Source organism: Hemicordylus capensis, chromosome 1 (assembly GCF_027244095.1).
Source record: "Hemicordylus capensis ecotype Gifberg chromosome 1, rHemCap1.1.pri, whole genome shotgun sequence".
Classification (NCBI taxonomy): Eukaryota; Metazoa; Chordata; class Lepidosauria; order Squamata; family Cordylidae; genus Hemicordylus; species Hemicordylus capensis.
Genome location: NC_069657.1, coordinates 143598070 through 143618849, shown reverse-complemented (window position 1 = coordinate 143618849; position 20780 = coordinate 143598070). Strand labels below are relative to the sequence as shown.

At 47.0% G+C, this 20780-nt stretch overlaps 1 protein-coding gene across 3 annotated transcripts; it reads left to right on the top strand.

Annotated features, from left to right (window-relative positions):
• Positions 1-3456: 3456 nt before the first annotated feature.
• Positions 3457-20586, top strand: SMTNL1 (smoothelin like 1). 3 transcript variants are annotated; one of them, XR_008314761.1, is made up of 9 exons: positions 3457-3592; positions 9949-10450; positions 11738-11873; positions 12324-12378; positions 14181-14348; positions 15439-15541; positions 17736-17887; positions 19329-19523; positions 20212-20586. XR_008314761.1 is itself a non-coding variant. In XM_053288928.1 (9 exons), the coding sequence occupies exons 2-8, from the start codon at positions 10013-10015 to the stop codon at positions 19471-19473; spliced, it is 1197 nt and encodes a 398-aa protein (XP_053144903.1). In that variant the 5' UTR covers positions 3457-3592; positions 9949-10012; the 3' UTR covers positions 19474-19520; positions 20213-20586. The 3 variants fall into 3 exon arrangements, 1 of the variants encoding a protein (XP_053144903.1); XR_008314759.1 differs by having other exon boundaries at positions 19329-19545; XM_053288928.1 differs by having other exon boundaries at positions 19329-19520; positions 20213-20586.
• The last annotated feature ends 194 nt before the right edge of the window (positions 20587-20780 follow it).

Here is a 20780-nt window from a genome sequence, read left to right as displayed (position 1 = left end):
TTGGCAAGTAATCTGAACCTAGCTCTGTGCTGTCTCATTATATAAGGAGAAACAGAGCAACAGCTGCCATTTATGTCTGCTTCTCATGAGCTAACAAATATCTGCAGTCTTGGTGGGAGGCTCATGTTGGTTACTCTGTTTCCTTAGGATAGCAAACTGAGGCATGATGGAGAAGGGAGGTAGCCTACCCTAGATCATACAAGTCAGACAAGCAGCTGAGGATATAAACAACTTGAATTGCTTTATGTTCACATAAGAGCTCAGAGAAATCAGAAAAGTGGATAAGAAATCTGATCAGCTGTGAAGACAGCCACAAAGCACTAGGAAGGCTGATAAGGAGGACAAAGGAAGAAGTAAAGAATCCAGAGGTTGGGGAGAAGAAGGTCAGGATTGCTCAAGGCTAACTATACATGTCCTCATCTGTCATGTATGATTCTGAATGCTTGTGCTAGCTGGGCCCTCTCCTAGCCAGATGGAGTGTATCAATGCTCCCAGATAGTTTGCGTAGCCAGGAGGACGTGTAAAGCTTCAAAATATGTTCGAAAATTTGCCAACCCTTTTGCAGGTGAGGAGGAGTCATGTGATATAGGTGCACAACTGTCTCCTGGAGCATTCCCTGATGGGTCTTTTAGCTCGCATCTCCACTGGAGTGTGTGTGTGTGCGCGGCGGGGTGGGGTGTTCACATATCAGCCAGATTTACCACTAAGTCCATGCAACAGATGGCACTCCATACACGATTCGGGTTTTTCCCTGCATATTGGAACCTAGCCCAATTTATGTCCATGGTTTTAAAAATCTGCTTTTTGATCAGAGTATCCGATATGCCCCAAACTCACATTAAAGCCTCTCAGTAAACCCATGATAAAGCTGCTGTCTGGAGGCGTATCAGACATCAGGCTTTACTACGAGGCTTTACTGTGAGTTTGGGGCATAACGGATTCTCTGATGCAAAAGGAGGAATTTTTTTTTACCACAGACATAAATCAGGATAGGTTTCAATATGCAGGGGAAGCCCCAAATCATATGTGGAGCGCTCTCCGAAATATTGCATGGACTTCAGGGTAAATCTGACTGATATGTGCACCCAAAGTAAAGTCACCATCTGAAAAAGCTCCTGTTTGGGGCAGAATCCAATTCTTTCTACTCACTATTCCCCTGCCCTGCCCTTGCGATGGCCTCATTTAGGGATCAAGTAATTTCCTGGTTTGGCCACAAGGTGTCAGAGCTGTGTCAGAAATGAAAAGAGAGAGAAAAGGGGAGGGGGGAGTCTCTTAGACAAATTGAGCAGGATGTCATGCTGAAGAGGTTAATCCCATAGCAGTTTTCATCAGGTTTTCATTGTCACTCCAGGAAGACATTTTAAAATAGGCCTACAAAGGGCAAAGGCCTTGGCAAACCATTCATCCAAGCCATGTTTCTCCCAGCAGAGAACTCTCTCCTTTTAGTTCCCATAGCAATGTTTACAGGAAACATGCTCTGCTGGGCTGTGAAAGATGCGGAAAGGGTGTTGACAATATTTGTGTGACTTGTGCTGCCAATGAAACATTGTTGGAGCTTGGCTTGAAGGAAGACCTTTATACCAAAGAAGTCAGCTAACAGAGAAATGGTGGGAGGCTACTCCTCATGCTTGCCCAGGTCAGGATGTACAACACGATTTGGGATCTGATCTTTCAGCTCTTCCAAACTGCATGCAAAGTGCTATCAGTAGCATTAATTTGTCCCTTTGGGGGAATAAAGATGCTGCCCCAACTAGTATACTTACCGGGCCTTAAGTCCCACTCAACGGAGTGAGACTTCTAACTAGCTCTGGTCTTCTGGCATTTGTTTTGGTGAAGGTTATGCTTGAGCACAGGGCTCCTTCAATCTTCCTCCCGAAGAGAGTATTTCCAGCGTCACATACATGTCCCAAGAAGAACTTAAGTGGAGAGCTCCTTTGCTCTCTCATTTGGTTATCTGAGCACCGTCACCTTATGCTGAGCTCTCAAGGGAAGCAACAGTGGGAGAGGGCTGTTTGCCTACTACCCATCCCACTTCAGGGCTTCCCAGAGGTTTTCAGTTGGCCACTGGTACAGAACATCAGCGATACTTGCTATTTAAAGTACCAAAGTTAGGAAGAGCCAGTAGCAGCCTAGCCATGCTGGAATGGGGTTGGATTTACTCCTGAGGGTTTTGATTACCAACTCGAATATGCAAGTGATCCCATTAAGAAGCCCCAAGATGGAAGAAATAAAATACATCAACATCTATTTGCCTTCCAGCAGGGCATCAACCGTCAGAAATGAGTTCTGGTTCAAGTTAGAGGACATCAAAATAGTTGTTTTTAACTTTTCAAATCTGGGGATTATTCTTTGTAGCCATGTCAGTGCTTTTGTTTGAGCATTTACAGGAATTCAAAGGCCAATCTTTCTTTGTTTGATATATTTTAACCCTGCCTTTATGTTTTCAAGGCAACTCACAAATCAAAAGCAATCCTAGAAATTAGACACAATACTGTGTCTAATAAAATGATGTTTTCAGAGTTCTTAGAACATCAGAGTTCTTTAAACGCATCAGAATAAGCAACAAAAAGTCAATAAAAATGAAAAACAATCTAACCTCATGGCATGAGCCCATCAACCTGTTTTCACTTGGCTCCTAAGACTCCACAAGAGGAGGCACTCCAGGTGCACAATCCTGGGAAGGTTTCCCAGAGCGAAGGTACCACTACCAAGAAGATGTGTTCCTTGGTCACCACCTTGCTTGATCTCCAGAGGCGGGGGAATCTCGAAAAGGCTTCAATGATGGAGCAGACTCATATGGGAGCAGGCAGTCCTTGAGATACCCTGGTCCTATGCCTTGAACAATTTATAGATTTGAACTTTGAACTGAGTTTGGAAACACACAAGAAGCCAGTAAAGTACCTTTAAAACTGACAAGGTATGTTCTGAATTAGCCATGCCAGCCAGCAGTCTAGCTGCTGTATTGTCTTTCCAGTTTCATCTGGTTTATCAGTCATTGCAAAGGCTGTAAATCTATCTGTTACTATTAACTCCAGAACATCTGCAGCAGATGGACTGAATACCTTTTATCCCAAATGCTCCCTAAATGGCCAGTGCCTTGAGATAACAATCCCAGGGGGACAGCAGGTCTCTTGTGGAGAGCTCACTAGACATAACTATATTGTTTCCTGTGATTCCCTTTCCTAAAACAAAAAATACAAATATGATGAATACTTTTATACTGCTTTTCAGAAAAAGTTCCCAAAGCAGTTTACATAGATAGATATAAATAAATCAGTGGAATGCCCTAAGGCCCAGAGTTGTGGTCTGAGGCTGCTAGATTGCCCTGATGGATCCAGTCCCTCTTCACCTTGTCCTGGCTCCATCTGGCCCTTTGGAGAAGTGGGAGCTGTGACTGAAAGAGGCACCTGTTGGCCTCCTGATAAAAATAGGAGCCTCTGGTTACCCATCACAGTAGGGAGGGTGGGTGTATCAACAGAGTAATAAACAATGAGAACAGTGCTGCAGCAGCCACAGTGAAGGCTGAGAAGAGCCAGGAAAAGATAGCACAAGGAGGAGAGCACGCGTTAGGGAAAGACAAGACATTCACTAGGTAAGGAGCAGCTTCATTTCCAATGCCCCTTCTTTCCCCAACAGTCACCAGTGGGAGCCTGGGCTCCTGAGAGCTCTGGGTGTGTTGCGGTGGCGGGGGGGTGTGTGTCTTATTCTTCAGACATGCCAGTATGTCTGCACTGTGGTTCCTGAGTTGCATTGAGCTCTGGCCAAGAGCACTTTCTATCAGCTTTGGCTGACATGACAGTTGCACTGGTTCCTTGAAGAGAATGGCCTCAAAACAGTGCTGCATCACCTGGTAACCCCCGGACTGGACGGCTGCAATGCATCTACATAGGGCGGCTGCCTTTGACTTTGTACGTAGCCTGCAAACTTCAATTAGTTCCAAATGCAGAAGCCAGATTGGCTTCCGGGGTAGCCCGGAGAGACCATGTCATGCCTGTTCTTACACAGTTGCACGGGCTGCTGGTATGTTTCCAGGCAAAAGAAAAAGTGCTGGTGGTTATCTTTAAAGCCCGTCTTAGGTCCAGGTTACTTAAGAGAGCACCTTTCTCTGCAAGGTCCCCACCACTCGTTAAGAAAATCAGGGAAGATCTGTCTCTGAGTTCAGCTGATGGAAGATTGGGGTCAGGCCTTCTCAGTAGCTGCCCCTAGGTTGTGGGACCCATGGGATTAAGAGGTTTCTCACCCCTATAGATGTTCAAGAGATCCATAAAGACCCATTTTTCTAGCCTGGCTTTTAGTGGTATTTAAATTGTTTTGATGAGTTTTATGTTAATATTTTAAACGGTTTGATTTTTTTTATTGTGAACCTCCCTGGTCTATTTTGGATGGGTGGTATATTAATGAAATTGATAAATAAGAAGAAATGTAGGTCCCAGGCAGTTCAGGTCTAGTTCCTGGGCCCTGAAAAGATAAATAGAAGGGGAAGAGAAGTCAGTCCTAGGGGTACAATACTCTCCCATCCATACTGGGCCCAAGAGGGTCCAGGAGTGGAGGCAGAGTCATGAGCTGTAGGATTGTGGTTATGTGAGGCTTGAGAGACAGGAGGCAGAGGAACATTGTACCCAGGGCTGGCTGTCTCCATCTTTAACAGACAAAGAGTCTGTCACTGTTAATGACTCAGAGCCCTTTAAAAAAATATATAGGCCACAGGCAGGAATGTAACAGGTGGAGTTTTTCTGGCATAGTGAAGTAAAATTTGCACCTGCTGAATTTCTACCTGCAAGGCAATAGCTAAGAACACATTGCCTCTGTCCATTTTTTAATTGGTGGCAACCTTCGATGAGCTTGTCATGGAAGGAAAAAGCAGGAAGAGCTGTGTATTGTGGCTTTCAGGAGAGGGGTTTTGATGTGTGACTCAGGCTTAACATGCCGGCCACAGAGCCCCAAGTCATTATTGGATTCAGATCATTACACATACTAGCAAGCCACAGAAATGCTATTATCCTTACTATCTGTCTGTGTCAGGAAGTAATACCCTCGGGGACTAAACGATATCTGCTAAGGCCACGCAGAGTATCTGACAGAGCAGAGCTGAATGTGAATGCATCTCAAGGACAAGATGGTTACCCAATGGTGCTTTTCTTTCACCCACGGAACAGCAAGAATCCCCTTCACAATCTCTCACTAGACCCCTCTCACTCCCTGCCATACACCAAGTGTTCCCTATATGCTCTTTGGGGAGAGGAAGGCAGGAAGCTGAGGAGCCAAGCTTTTCTTGGGCTCCTCCCTCATATACCTAACTAAGCCCATTCATAGCGTGTTGCTTCCCCACTTCCTGAAGCAGTGGGATGTTCAGGGCAGCTGGCGAATGGCCCATTTCATTTGAAGGAAAGACACTGGAGTGTTCTAGTGTCTCTGTGAAGTTGTGTGTGTTTTAGGTGTTCAGAGTGGGGCAGCCAGCAGAGGCAACATTAATGCAGGCACCCAAGCTCAGTGGTCCCAGAGCAGGCCATATGTTCAGCAGTCAAACAGCCTGTTCAAGAAATGGCAAACAGCCCCGTGTGTCTCATGTCTAGGAATCCCATCTTCTCTTTGACTATTCAGCCATACAGGTATGAAGCAGGATCAGTGTTGACCAACTCAGGCACTGGCTGAGGGTCTAGGGCAGGGCTCCTCAACTTGGGCCCTCCTGCAGATGTTGTCCTACAACTCCCATAATCCCTGGCTATTGGCCACTGTGGCTGGGGATTATGGGAGCTGTAGTCCAAAAACAGCTTGTGGGGGAGGGGGCTAAGTTGAGCAGGCCTGGTCTAGGACCATCAGAGGACGCATGGCTGATCCTGGGGCCCTAGTGAAAAAAGACAGCACCTGCTAGCACAGCTGTCAAGATGTGCTCCAAGGTAAAGCTTCCCAAACTAGGAGCTAGCTGTAGTGGCAGTGGTGGTAGCTACCATCTTCCTTTACCCATAATTCAGTTCCTCCGCTTCCCAGTGACAGTGGTGGGGGCACTTCATTATAGGCAGCAAAGATAGTGGTGACCAGCACATCTGCTCTGCCCCACCCGCCACTAAAGACATTTCCTTGGCTGAGAACTCCCATGAACTTGGCCCCAGCAGTGGTTGGGAGGATTCCTTTCTTCAGTGAAGTGGCCCATTTTATCTACTCAGGTTGTTTCCATCACTCAGTGGATTCTGCCCCTGGCCAGCATTGCTCTCTGTTCTCAGTTCAGCTCTACCCACTGTGTAATGCAATATCCTTTTTCCTTCCCTTCTTACTTCCCTCCGAAGTGGAGGCTGCAACCCTCCCTGAGGTCAGTTGCTAGCTAGAGTGCAAATCTCACTAAACGGAGTGGGACTCCTGAGTAAACAGAGGCAGGGGTGGCTCAACATTTTTGTGTGCCTGAGGCAGGGCACCCAATGCCACCCCCTTCTGCACACCCTCCTCCTCCACTTTCCCCTTTTTAAAAAGTGAGGGGAAGGCACCTTGCCAACACACTGGCGCCCCAATAATCTGCTGCTGGAGGTGACTATCTTACCTCACCTCGTGGAAGGGCCACTCCTGAGCATCAGCTCTTGCCAATAGGCATATGGTGCAATAACAGGAACTCTGTGGAACTACTTTAATTATGCTTGTGGTTAGTAGTAAAAGAGTGATGTCTCAGTGGCACTATAAAGGGTCTGAGAGTGGAAACCCTTCTGAAGAGCGATGGCTCCAATGGAAAGATGGTACTTGTGCAGTATTCCCAGCAAGTCTAGTTGGCCTTTACAACAGCCAGGGTTCCCTTGGCACAGATATTTGTAACATGGGAGCTCTAGAGGAGGAGCTGAGCGGGGGGGAAGTGCCTCCCCCCCCCCAGTGTCTTGGTCCTCCACCCCATTTCTGTTTCAGAAATCTAATATGTGGGACACAGGTTGCCCAACCATAAATGCACTTGGCCCCTTCTGAGCCCCCCCCCCTCAATCCCCCCCCCCCGGTGCTGCCACTGACTGGCAATGCCTTTCTCACTTCCGTGGATTGATCTATGTGGCAGACACGAAGCAATTTCAGGCAGGGTGAGGCTGAGAATTTAAAAGTGCCTGCTGGAAATCTCAGGCTGGAACAGCAAGAAGGTTGGGAGGGAGGGACGGGCATTGGCAGAGCCAGGAGAAGGAACAGACGAGGGACTGACTGAGGCAGACTGGAGGCATGTGGGTCCTGGGAAGGGCCCTGTTCCTTGTGAAGAACTGCTCAGATGTCTTCCGTTACATCAAATACTGTAACAACTCTTTTTGAAGAAACTGGCTGACATACCACACAGTGTGAGGTGGGCAGTAGCACACCACCTGCACTGCTGCATGGGTCAGAAACACACTGACGATGCAATTGCGCAAGAGTGTTCTTGCACCACTCCAGAAAATCATGCAAACACAGTGTTGTGACTGTGAGGCCATTCTTTCCATGACTGTATAGTTGGGCAACTGTGTTCACACAGAGGCGCTCTTACCCTTGGAGTTCTGGGCTGAGGTCCCAGGGGGCCCCCAAATCCTCTTTAGTCTGTCCTGGGTGGTGTGGTCGCCCAGCCGAGCATGATGATGCTTAATTTGCAGGGGAGGGGGGCCTCCAAAGGCCTTTTGGTCCAGGCTCCAAAATTACCGAGCTGCACCTCTGTGTTCGCACAATCTGGGGGAGTTGCCAAGATCACTCTTGTGCAACAGCACAGGCGGTGCACTGCTGCCCACGTAACACTACATGATATGTCAGGCACTGCCTGGTCATCTTCATCTTGCAGCTCCCTGTTGTTTTTCCTTCTTCACTTCCTGAATAAAAGCTAGTGGCAGAACACTTTCTAGAATATACGACAAATACGATGAATATTTATATACTGCTTTTCAACAAAAGTTCCCAAAGCTGTGTGTGTCTGTCTCTCTATGTAGCTCCCTGTCCCCAAAGGGCTCACAATCTAAAAAGAAGCATAAGATGGACACCAGCAGCAGCCACTGGAGGGATGCTATGGATAAATATCTCTCTTTCAGAGACACTACAGGATGAAATGACAAGGGCCATGCAGGACTGATCAAACGTGGGGACACTGAGGAATGGAACAGCAGGTTCCTGAGACAAGCATGGGGAGGGAGCACAAATGCCCAGAGCCATCCTTTGCTCCTGGACATCCTGACCTCTCCACTGCCTTTGCAAATGTCAGAGGGGTATTTTTACATGAGTGACATGGCCACTCACCTGCCCTTTCTCCCCCCAGTTGCCCATTGCATGTTTCATGTTTGAATCACTGGCTCTTCTTGGCATTTGTCAGCAAGTTTTATTTAAGGGTTATTTACTAGGTGACAAGAAAGAAGGGGCAGGTGCTGACCCCCCCCCCCCCGCCCAGCCTTAAAGGATCTGCCTTAAATAAACTGCTGCTTTAAAGGGTCCTGAATGTTGGGCTTGATGTGGGATCTCTTGGCCTTCTGCACGTCTCTGCTTGTCTCCAAGGAAAGGAGGCCAGATTAAAGAACAGATTGGGCAGGCCCTGCACTGAGCCGTATTTTTACTCCCACGTCTTCCCAACATATAAACAATACAGTTCCCTTGCACTTATTCAGAGACACAGACAGACCTGCACCGTGAAGCAGCTGGCCCTCTCCTGGCATTTCTGAAGCAGACAGACTGAGTGGCACCCAGACTCACAGCATGGCTCTCCTCTGGCAGAGTGGCACACCCTTGATGGAAGCTCCTTCCGCGGGTTTGCTCATGCAGAGGTTCTTTGCGCAAGCGCCATTGGGGCATCACTCTGCCGGAGTCAAGATGCCACCCACTAACCAGCTTTCTCATCCTGTTCTAAACATCTGGTATCTTGAATTTCCTTCCAGTTCAAAACTAGGGCAATGCTCTGTCATCGTGTGGTGAAGGGACAGATGCGCCTGAGTGGTGGAGAAATTTAAAGCAGCTCAGTGCAGTGAACTGGGCTGTTCCACTAAGCTGGGTGTGATTACCTTCTCAAGGAATAATATCCCAGCAGGAGGACCTTCAGTTTGACCAATATCCTATTCTGGTGCTTAATATTCTTATAGTTCTTAAGAGTATTTACAACATACATCCAGTAGAGGGCATCCTTGTTACTTTTCCCCCCAAACTCCACAGCTAGTGGAGCCCAAGGAAGAAGCCTCTGTATTCCCAAGGCCAATGAGCCAGTCCACACTATTCCCCGCTTGAGAACTGCAACATCCATTGATGACTTGCATGTGTGAATAGGCAACCACAGATCTAACATCACAGACAGATCTTTCAAATCACCTAGTTTCCAAATCACCTGACGCACACAATACTTTCCAGTTGGAGTCAGTTCACACATTCAGTTGCCAGTCATCATCATAATCTATTTTTTTATTTAATTATTATTATCCCACATGCCCCGCAAAGATATGCCAGCTCAGCAACCATGCGGATATGCAAGGTGCACAAATTCAACATTTGCACAAACCTTACACATATGTCTATTATTTTCAGTGGCCTTACTCTTATGTGGCATCATGTGTGCAACATGTATACACACAGTATTACTGGGCTGGCATACCCTTGCATGGTATGTGAGCCACTATAACTACTACTACTATTATTTTATTAATGCTCTTCAATCAACAATCAACAACAAAATTACATAGCAATGTAATTGCTTGTGAAAGGGGGTTCACAGTCTAAAAGTACACACAAGGGAGACACCAGCAACAGCCACTGGAGGGAGAGATGCTACGCTGGACTGAATAGAGACAAGCTGCCAAATGTAAGAGACACCACTTTAAAAGGTGCCTCCGTGGGCTAGCAAGCAAGAGTCAGTCATCAAGTGCATACCAATCAAGTGTCAAGAAGATAAGTGATGCATACACACCAATAGTTGCATTATCTGTATGAAGGAGTGGAGGCTTTTGCAATCTCATTTCCACATTCCTCCCCCCCCCTTGCACTGTGTCTTTCCAGAGCTGGAGCAGGAAGAGGCTGCCTGATTCATTCTACACTGAAACTTTAGAGGAAAGTGGCTGTCATGGAGGCTGGAGGCACCAAGGAGCAGGAGGAGGCCCAGAAGAGCAATGGACGAGAGAAGGGAGAGTCAGGAGATGTTCAGCCTGAGGCCAAGGAAAAGAGTGGGGCTGGGGCAACCGAGGCTGCTGTGAACAACAAGATATATGGCGAGAATGAGGCCGAGGAAACAAAGGCTTCTGGGAATGAGGCTCAGGGAGGCCAGGAGCCTGCAGGGAAGCCTTTGGAGACGGAGAAGGAGCAGGGTGTGGAGACCAGAGAGAAAGCAGAGGAGGCCAGAAAGGAAGGCCAGGGAGAGGCCGAGGATAGAGTGGCTGTTGGTGTATCTGGAACAGAGTCCAAGGAAGAAGCTGATGGTACTGGAACACCAGAAGGACTGCAGGAGGGGGAAGGAGGAGAAGGTGTTGCCTTGGGAGGAAATGTCAGCAGTCCCAGCAAAGAGGTGGGGAACTGTGTTATTCCCAAGTTATGATCCTCCTTGTCTGTTCCAGAGTGTTAACTCTCAATGCTTCTTTTCAGCCATACACTGACTACACCCCTCCACCCACATCTTGCCTGTGCCTTCACTTCACCCTCTCTCCGTCCATATAATCCTTAGGGATCTGTGAGCAAGCAGAAAGAATACTCCTATATTCCAGTAACGTGCATTTCCTTGTCTGCAGGGACTTCTTCCCCCTCTCGCGCACTGTCAGCTTATAGGCCAGGCCCTTTCACAGATTCCCATTCAGACACGGCTCTCTCCAAGACATGGCCAGCTCCGAGTCAGCAGGGCTCCCAGGCACGAGTGTTGGGAGCCTCTGCAGGGAAGGTAATCCTGACAGGTGGGCAGGAAGGGTGGGAAGAGAATCAGGGCTCCTCAGCCACACACACAGAAGGGGATGTGAGGGCTGTAACCACTCCCAAGCTGCTGCAGCTGCTATCCCCCCTGTGGTGCTGAGATGGGGTAAGGATGTTCCTCCCTCCCCACCCAGTAGGGGAAGCCAGTAGGTTTCCTCCCAGATGCCCCTGAGACACCAAGATGCCCGTTTTGGAAGCCTGTAGGTTGACAGGAAGGGGAAACAGCAATGGCAGCATTGTTCTGAAAGGACCACTCCCCATGGCCATCTCCTGGCGCCCCATTCCTTGGCACATTTGGCCCCATATGCAGGTGGGTGGCTTCTGAGAGAATGTGGCAGCAGTGATGTGGACTCATGTTGCTGCTGCTGCTGCTGCCTTCTCCTGGCACCTCCCATGCGGGCCTCAGGGGTGGCCCTTTGATAGCCCTGGGCCCCCAAGCCAGGACCCGACCCGACCGACCCCTTGACCTAGTCCTGCTTGTAAAATTGTGTACGCCTGGGGGAGGGAAGTGTATTTCTGTCTCCTTCCATTGTAAGTGGCTTCTCTGTAAACACATGAGCACTATCCATGAATAACAGCAGCTCAAGCACAAGAGTTCAAAATGTTTTTGGTTAAAGCCTGGATATGCTCTGGGAAGGGTGAACAAGGAGAGAGTTAATGGCTCCTCCTGCCACTCAAGGCGACAATGAATATGACTCAGTGTTGTTATTGTTGTTGTTTTTAAATGTACTTATAAGATGTGTATATTTTGTATACAAAAAGTTTGTATATTTTTGTATATCTGTAAGATTTGTATATATGTTCTATCTGGTGCATTGAGGCTCCATATAGTCTCAAAGTGAATTATAATAGGGGGGTAAATGGGGTTGTTTCTTCTCTCTGGTGCCTGCAGGGCCGAACTGGCAGCACTTCTGATGAACCTCTCTCACCTGAGCCAGAGGAAGATGGAGAATACTGGCCAGAATTCTCTCCAAGCTCTCCTGATGAAGGACCAGAAAGCCCCACAGGGATCAATCACCCGGAGACAGGTGAGGAAAAAGGATTCAGCACACTGAGAGCTTGAATGGTAGCACAAAGTACTTGAGGTTATAATTGGAAGTGGTATTCTCAGCATATTGCATCAAATAGTACCTTGCGTGGCATCTGGTAACGTCACTGAATCCTGAAAAACTCAACTTTTTTTTAAAAGAGCAAGTTTCTAGCCCTCATAATCCTAAAAATGTAACTGAAAATACGCAAGAATCAAGAATTTCAGGAGTTGGAGTGTCTGCATACGCCTTTCTGGAGACCATCTCTCATGATCTGCTGTCACATTCCTCTTCCACATCTGCAACAGCTTGGGGACAGGACCATCAGTTCTGTTAACAGGGGGACATGCATCCAGTCACAGTCATTTCTCCTCTTTGCATACCATTTCTCCCTGAATTCCAACCGTGGATGAGATTTTTAATGGTATAACTTTCTGGAATTCCCTCTAGGTAGCACCGCTTCAGACTCACCTGCTCCAGAAGGTGCCACGGAGGACACTATCAGGTGAGACCGAGTCTCTGTGCAACCCTGGCATGGTGGGCTTGATCACTGCTCCCTAGTATGGGGAAATGCAAGGATAAAGCAAACCTCAGCCGTGGTTGTGGGGATGGATGATGAGCAGGAACTGTTAACCACACATTTCTCCTAGTGCCAGGCAACCAGTCGAAAATGGTAACTAGTTCCCAAGTACCACCTACTGACATACTAGGACCGTGTTCTCCAGCAGTGTCACAATGAGTTGCTTTCAGTGTTACTCAAACGAAATGCTTGCTGCTGTCTTGGGCTCAGGGAGGTGGAGGCGGAGGCTTGAATAACCGAGCAGTGAGTGGGCACAGGAGTGTGGGTGAAAAGGAGGAAGGAGAAAGGAAAAGACAACGTTTATACCTGTCCTTTAGCCTGCTGTCTCATGAGGAGATCCAAGGGGGTGAATCTCCTTGGAGAGGCTCAGACAGTCCTATCTGCCGAAGTGTTGCCAAAGTGGCAGGCAAAGAAGACAGTGGGATGCCACCTTGGCCCCAAGTTCCATGTGCCAGGCAGGGGGAGCAGCAGGATTCCCAGCCCACAGGAGGGAGGAATGGCCCCGCCTCCGCAGATCTGTTCCAGGTCCCAGTGATTTGTTTTCGGTGTCCTGGAGGCTTTACAGACAGGGCTGTTACTCAAATCTCCTCCGAAAGAGAGTGTGTGCATTCACACATCAGCCAAACTTACCCCGGAAACCCTTCAAGATCCTTGGACCCACTCCACACACAAATCGGGCTTTGTCTTGCAAATTCTAGCTTATCTCGGTGTACTTCCAGGTTTTTAAAATGCTGGTTTTAAGCTACTTTTTCTGAAGTAAATAGGAGCAAATAGGGAGAGGCACTGATGTAGAATCATTTGCATGAAAAGAGGGATACTCTCTTTAGAAATGAGGATATAGCTCTTTAGAAATCTCCCCCCCCCCATTTGCTAGAAAGAAAACACTGAGGCATGCCATGTGAACTTGCATCAAAACAAAACCCGAGAGCAGAGGGCGGGGCTGCTTCCCTCAATGATGCGAGTGTGATTCAAAGTGGCTTCGCTCAACATTTACCTCACAGCATGAAACTGTGTGTAAATAACTCCCTGGAGTTAGCCTGTAGCAAGCCCACACAGGGAATGGCCCAAGGGCAGTGGTATCTTCTGTACATTCCAAAGATATCCAGGGCAGTTTTATGCAGATCTTCACTCCACCCCAAAAAGCTCACACAAGGAATAGTCCAAGGATAGTGATTTCAGCCCAGAATTTCAGCTCAAAAGCCATACTCAGCAGTCCAGCGATTCACCTCAAGAGGGCCTCCGCTTTGCACAAACAGGTACTCAACCAGGCATGCTTCAGATGAGTACAGGGCAGATAACACCAACATGTAGGAAGCGGCACACATGTGTTAAAGCAGCTGTTACAAGGTTTTCGTTCTGGTATCTCCTCACAGGGGCTGCAAAGGCAGGGAGGTTTAAGATGCGGAGGAAATATTTAGGAACTTCTGCTGTTGAGGCAGAGGGAAAGGTGAAGGTAGAATGTTTGCTATTCAAAGACAAAAGTTTGCTATTGCAAAGACAAAAGGGCACTCATCAGCCAAGTCTAATTAACTGGCTTGGAGGTTGCATTTTAAGGTACAGTTGCATTGTTTTGGTACATTTGTCTGTCTGCTAACAATCGTCGCCTCTCTTCTTCCTGAGACCCATTCGATCAAGACGGAGCAGACTCACCCGTTGTTGCTGCTGCCGCCACCCACCACCCCTTCTGATACCTCTCCTGCTTGTTTTGAATTGCCTTTGGTTCACAGCCCTGAAGTTACCCCAGAGCAGGACAAGGAGCAGCCGCCTGCTCCTGAGGATGCAGCCACCACAAAGGAGAAAAAGAAGAGGCCCACATTTGACCGGAGAGAGCTAACACGGCCACGTGTGCCACCCAGAGGTCAATCCCGCAAGGCCATTATGGAGAAGTTTGGAGGGTGAGTCTGTGTCTGCACTTCTGTTGAAGTGCATGTTTCCCCTCATTACTCCCTCTCTAGCGTGCTTCGTGGGCCAGGCACCCTCTTAGCAGGTCATGTATGCTTCCCCTCCTAGGTGGATGACTAGGTGGTCATGATGCAAAGCACATGCCTTGCACACAGCAGGTCCCAGCTTCAGTCCCCAGCATCTCCAGTTCAAAGGGTCAGGTAACAGGCAAGGGGAAGACTTCTGCCTGGCTCTGACATGACCCTGGAGAGTTGCTTCCAGTCAGAGAAGGCAACACTGAGCTCGTTGGGTTAATGGTATGGCTCCATATAAGGCAGCTTCGAAGTTAGAGGCAGACTCTTGGGCCCATCCCAAGAATGGATAAGGCTCCAATCCTGTTCGCCCTTACTTGGGAATAAGCCCCACTGAATGCGGCAGAACCTGTCTTTGAATGAACACCCATTGGACTGCACTATTAGTTTTTGATGTTTCAGTACATAGGGGATCACAGTTTTGCACTCGCTTGCTCCATTTGCTTTTCTCTTAGCCAAATCCCGGCCCTGATAGTTCTTTTTCAGCACCACTACTATTTAGGAAACCAAAGCTAAGCATTAAAGGGCCAATGTCATGCTTAATGTAATGCTGATCGCAGACACTGATCTTATCCTGGCAGATCTGTAGCCAGTATTCTGTCCAGTAAGGGAGCATAAGTTAATAGTTCTCAGTTTTTAGCTTCTTAAATAACTTTTAATTTGAAACTTTAAAAAAAAATGTAATTTTAATTGTGGTGTTAGCCTGGTCTTTTAACTTGTTTAACTTAATTTAACTTTATTAATCTTCTTTTACATTGTATCTATTTTACTAATGTTGTGAGCCACCCCAAGTAGTAGTGTACTGGAGGAGCAGGGTATAATAAATATTTTAAATACATGAATCAACTGAGCCTCATACATTCAATGGATTCTGGAGAAACTTATGCTTTCTTCTTCTTCTTCTTCTTCTTCTCACTTATACCTTGTCCACCCACCTCTTATTCTCTCTTTCTCCTCCTCTCTCTCATCTCCTTCCTGTAACCATTTCATTCTCCGCCCTTTCCTCCCAAAGGGCTGCAAGTGGTCCTGCCCCCAATATCAAGAGGACGGGAGGTGCAAATACTGTGAAGAACATGTTGCTGGAGTGGTGCCGAGCCAAGACACGTGGTTATGAGGTAAGGGTGCCAAAAGAAGCTGGGAAGATGGTTGTTTGCTCTCCACACAGGCCCCTCCAGTGTGCTTCAGTTCATGCTCCCACTAGTCCCACAGAAGTGTGAAGGGAGACATATTTGTTTTCATTGCAGAATGGTGTTGAGTGCACACTTGTGTGGATCAGCAACATTTGTGAGGCATTACATCCACAGTTTTGTGCACACTTATTTGGGAGTAAATACTGTTGAATCCAGGGGAATGCAAGTAAACCAACCTAGGAGTAGGCTTTAAGAGTATTGGTTTTATCTGGAGAAGCTCCACCATCCAGTGTTGAAGATTGTGAATTTGGGCCACCACCCATTAGCAAACTCTACAATTTAGGTGCTGCCACCAACCTGTCTGGATTGGCTTAATCATCTTTGGCTTGGCTTTATATAATGTCGCAGGCATCACCAGGGACAGTTCTAGGCTCTGCTGTCTTCCATGAGCAGGTTCTGCTATGTTTCTGGCCCCTGTGTGGATAACTCAGTGCATAGTTGTTAACCAGTGGCAAAAACCTGGATGAAAGTGATAGCTCCTGGGAATTAGGTGGATACCTATTACTTTTTGTAATGTCAGCATTATTTCTTCACTACATTGCAATACTTAAAAAAGCATAGGAAGGAACAGTTGATGTGAGGTCCACGTGCTAAGGCGCAGCCCAAATTGCAGAAAATATAACTAGAACGTCCTGTAGTACAGCTGTTTTGTATTTAATTTGACACTCAGTCTCACCCTAACAGCACAAGTTGCTTAACCAGGAAAGGCCCTAGTTAAAATCCCACCCAAACCAACCACTCTCTCTTAGTCTCAATCTCCCTTTACAGTTATTGTAACAAGTAATAATTGTTGCTGTTGTTGTTATTGTAATACTAACCTATCATATAGGGCTGGCTTAAGGATTATGGAGATAATATAAATGAAGCACTTTTGAACACTGTACAAGTGCTGTATAAATACCAAGCACTACTATCCTTTTTTCTTTGCATTTACATATATACTGGACTGTGTATATAGGCAGTTTATATTGATGCTTTCTGCTTGTCTGTCGCCTTTGGATCTTGTTTTTAATTCCCCAAAACAATAGCAAAAGAACAGTATAATCCAACCCCCCCACACACAAATTGGCACCTATAAACCAAAGATGTGATTCTCACCACCCAGAGGTGACAGTCACAATGTCTGATTCATGGGGTTTCTATCCACACTTTCCCCCTATTAAAGACCACATGTGCAATTACAGCAACTGTGTTGTTATTGGAATGTCAGAACCAATTACAAAAAAACCTGTATGCATCTTTTAAAAACTATTAAGATTATTCCATTCTGTTTCATTATTCTGCTTCTGTTTCAAAGCAGTCATTACAAATATTCCCTCAACTAATTAGCAGGCGGGGAAATGGTATTTGAAAAGCTATGTGGTTTTTTAAAAGCTTCAGCAGGCACTCAAAATCATTCCAGTCATATTCTTTGATTTTAGATGCGTTGCTAAGCATCTCACTTGGTATGCTGCAGAATTAGCAATTGCTCCAGCCCCCCACTTGTACAGTTTTAAATGTGAGAACAATCTGCTCTTCCCCTTGAGTACAGTTTTAAGCATGGCAACAGTATGCCAACATGATGCAATTGCCAGATATTTTCTCTGTGTAGAAGGGTGGGTGCATGTCCAGATGTTTCCACTCAGAGTCCCAGCATGGTAGTCCCAGCTAGGAGGTTGGTTTGGATTCTCCAATCCCCCCTCAGCCTCTGTGCTCACTCGGGAGACTTGAGCTAGCCACTTTCTCTTAGGTCTGCTCAACTTCAGCCTTCCAGCTGTTTTTGGACTACAGCTCCCATAATCCCCAGCTGTAGCAGTCAATAGCCAGGAATTATGGGAACTCTGTAGGCCAACATCTGCAAGAGGGCCTAAGCTGAGCAGCCCTGCATAGTCTAACCTATCTCACAAGGTTGTTCTAAGGATTAATAATTCTAAAAAAGATGAGAACTCCATGTATGTCACCCAGAGCTGCTTGGAGGAAAGGAGCGGTAAAAATGTGATTACTATTGATACTAATAGTGTGGTTAATTAACACGGACATACCTTTAGCAATAAGTGATGGTTGCAGCTGGTGTGGATAAGCACAACACCAGGAAGCAGATGAGCCCTTCCCCGTCAATGGTTCTGTGTCTCATTCCCAGCATGTGGACATCCAGAACTTCTCCTCCAGCTGGAGCAGCGGCATGGCCTTCTGTGCCCTCATCCACAAGTTCTTCCCGGATGCCTTTGACTACATGGCTCTTGACCCAGCAAAGCGCAGAGAGAACTTTGCCCTGGCCTTCTCCACTGCTGAGTGAGCACTCCAGGGCCCCACAACTAAAGGGAATGTGGCGGGGGGGGGGGCTGGTTATCAGTGCCAACCCACACTTTGCATAGCACCAAATACACTGGTGTTTTTGCAAAGGGGAGTGGTGTATCTCCAGAAGTGGACACATGCCAAGAAGCCACAGCCAATGGCTCCACGCTGGCCCTTGACAACAGCCTGTCCCTCAGGGCTTGTAGCACATCTTTCCCCTTCACATTTATAACGTGTACAGCATCAAATGCTAGCCAAACACAAAAGGATCTGCAGTGCTGAATGAAGAGTTAATCAGCTCATTCTGTATTTACCAGAACATAAGATAACTCTAGAGTTTAAGACCCTCTTAAACAATGGAAGTGAAATACAAATTATACCTGTATTTATCCAAAAGAAAGAGGATTCTGAGTTTCAGACAGACAATTTCTAACATCAAAGAACTTGGGGGGATACTAGTTTCATTGACTTCAAGAGCTAGGTTAAGCTCTGAAGAAATGGACTCAGAACAGGGAGGTCATTCACACAACCAAAACCTGGGTTGGACAAATGTCCTAACCAGGTTTGGGAGCTGTGTGTGCTCCCAATTTTTTGGCTGTGTGGGAACAAGCAACTAGATAGGAGGAGGGAGAAGTGACTGTGGAATCAAGGTAGGAGGAAAAGCTGGGAAGGACAATTTTTCTTCCTACCTTGGTCAAATGCTGGGTAGAACAGTGCTGTCCTACCCCCCTTTTCCTCCTACCTTGATTCCACACAATCATTTCTCCCTCCTCCTATCCAGTTGTTTGCTCTCACACAACTGAAACTTGGGAGCACACACAGTTCCCAAACCTGGGTAAGATATTTGTCCAACCCAGTTTTCAGTTGTGTGAATGACCTCAGTGCCTTTGAACAGCCAGTCCAGGGACCAGTGCTAGAAAAGGCAGTGCCCATTCCTAGGCCACTGTAAGAAGAAAAATCCTGGTAGACAGACAGTCAACACCAAATTTAGGTGCTATATCACAGTTGGTTATATTCCCTCACAACTCCAGCAGCATCAACTCACTACTAGTGTCTGGAGTACAGAATCATTCTCCTTACACCTTCCCCATCCTCTTGAGGAACAAAGGAGGGAACCAAGCTAGCTCCCAAAGGCTAGACAGCCTTACCAGTGTCATTGGATTCCTTCCAAACAGGTAAGCCGTAGGTTACACAACACTCCCTTTCCATCCTGAGCCAGCTTCCAAGATGGGGTTTTGCTATTGGAGCTTCCTGGCAAAAAGCAATTTATAAATGCAACAAATAAATTAAATATTAGTGTGGAGGGCTATAGCCAGACTTTGGAGGTTCCCACCCCACTTTAGGGTGGGGCTGCACCTAGAAGGTGCCTTTCCGAAATTCAGTGAGGCTGAAAAAGATGTCAAGTTAACCCGATTGTTCTTTGACCACCTTTCCTCAGGAAGCTCGCCGACTGTGCCCAGCTTCTGGAGGTGGATGATATGGTGCGCATGAGTGTTCCTGATAACAAGTGCATCTACACTTACATCCAAGAGCTCTACCGCAGCCTGGTGCAGAAAGGGCTGGTGAAGACCAAGAAGCAATAAACATGGAAGGCAGGCTTCTGCTGGAGGCTGCTTGGAAACAACAGAGGAAAGTATGGCTGGTGTGGGGGACAGGTGAGGGGGAATGCCATGGAGTTCATCACTGAAGGAGAGTATACTGTGAAGGAGAGTAGCTGATAGGACTGAGGAAATGGTAAAGGACAGAATCCCTGCTCAGTTATCAGATGCTTCAGTGAAGAAACAGAATCCCTATGTAGCTGTGGCTATAAACAAAAAAGTTCAAGAAGGATGCCTTCTACAGTGCAATGGTTAAGCCCAGGGCTGTCAAACAGAAAGCCTGGGGCCTCATCAGGTCCTTCAAAGTCCTCAGTAAGACCTGCAGAACCCCACTACACGCCACATAACTTGCTAACCACTAGGCCGACTACGGGTCAGGATTTGATGCAAAATCAGAAGCACAGCTTCTGCATATCTGTTTGGTGATGGGGCGGACCTCCACCCACACTTGAGTTTGCCACCCATGCTCAAGGTCAGGGATTCTCAACGTTGGGTCCCCAGATGTTATTGGAGTTCAGCTACCATGATCCTCAACCAAAGGCCACTGGGGCTGGGGATTATGAGAGTTGAAGTCCAACAACTGGGGACCCAGTGTTGAGAATCCCTGCTCTAGGTACTGCAATAGCGCTCCAAAAGGTGTGATTGTTGCTATCTTGTTCTGCTAGGATTTCCCCCCTCCTTTAAAGTCTCACATTCAGGATTTCTTCTTTGTTTGCTTTTCAGGGAGAAGGCAACATGGGATGTACCCCCGTCTCTTTTCTACTATTTCCTACATACAGCACTGGCTTGAACTACAGTGGTTATTCCTTCTTGAAGTGTGGTACACACAGACTTCCTGCCAGTATGCTTGAAAGATAAACAGGGAAGGGATTATTGCCTCCATCCTGAGGGGTCACTAATCATCTTCAAAGATCTGGCCTCCATGAAAACAGAACTTGGAATAAGTAATAATCCTGGTGCCTCTTTAGCAAGCCACTGCCACCAATTCCATTCCCTTTCCTTTTGGCTACAAATGCTAGAAAATTCTCTTTCAACTCATGCTGCAATCATACTTCACTTCTACAACACTTCATCCATTAAAGCACAGTTTAAAGGCAACCATGCTGTATTTTGTTATGGCAAAGAGTTCAGTATCTAGAAGTCCATTTCTGCCCCCAAATGGTGAGGATATCAGGAAGACATTTGCCACCCATGCTCCTTGGAGACACCCCAGAATTCCTTAAAACTACAGAAGAATGTACAACCTGATCCTATGCCTTTTTCCTCAGAGGTAAACTCCACTGCATTCAATG

What these genes read in the sequence shown, in the direction of transcription:
- SMTNL1 (XM_053288928.1), top strand. Translation starts at nt 10,013, where the DNA reads ATGGAGGCTGGAGGCACCAAGGAGCAGGAGGAGGCCCAGAAGAGCAAT. An exon ending in GATCAATCACCCGGAGACAG is followed by an intron (nt 11,874 to 12,323) that starts GTGAGGAAAAAG and finishes AATTCCCTCTAG; the next exon opens with GTAGCACCGCTTCAGACTCA. An exon ending in CCAAGACACGTGGTTATGAG is followed by an intron (nt 15,542 to 17,735) that starts GTAAGGGTGCCA and finishes TCTCATTCCCAG; the next exon opens with CATGTGGACATCCAGAACTT.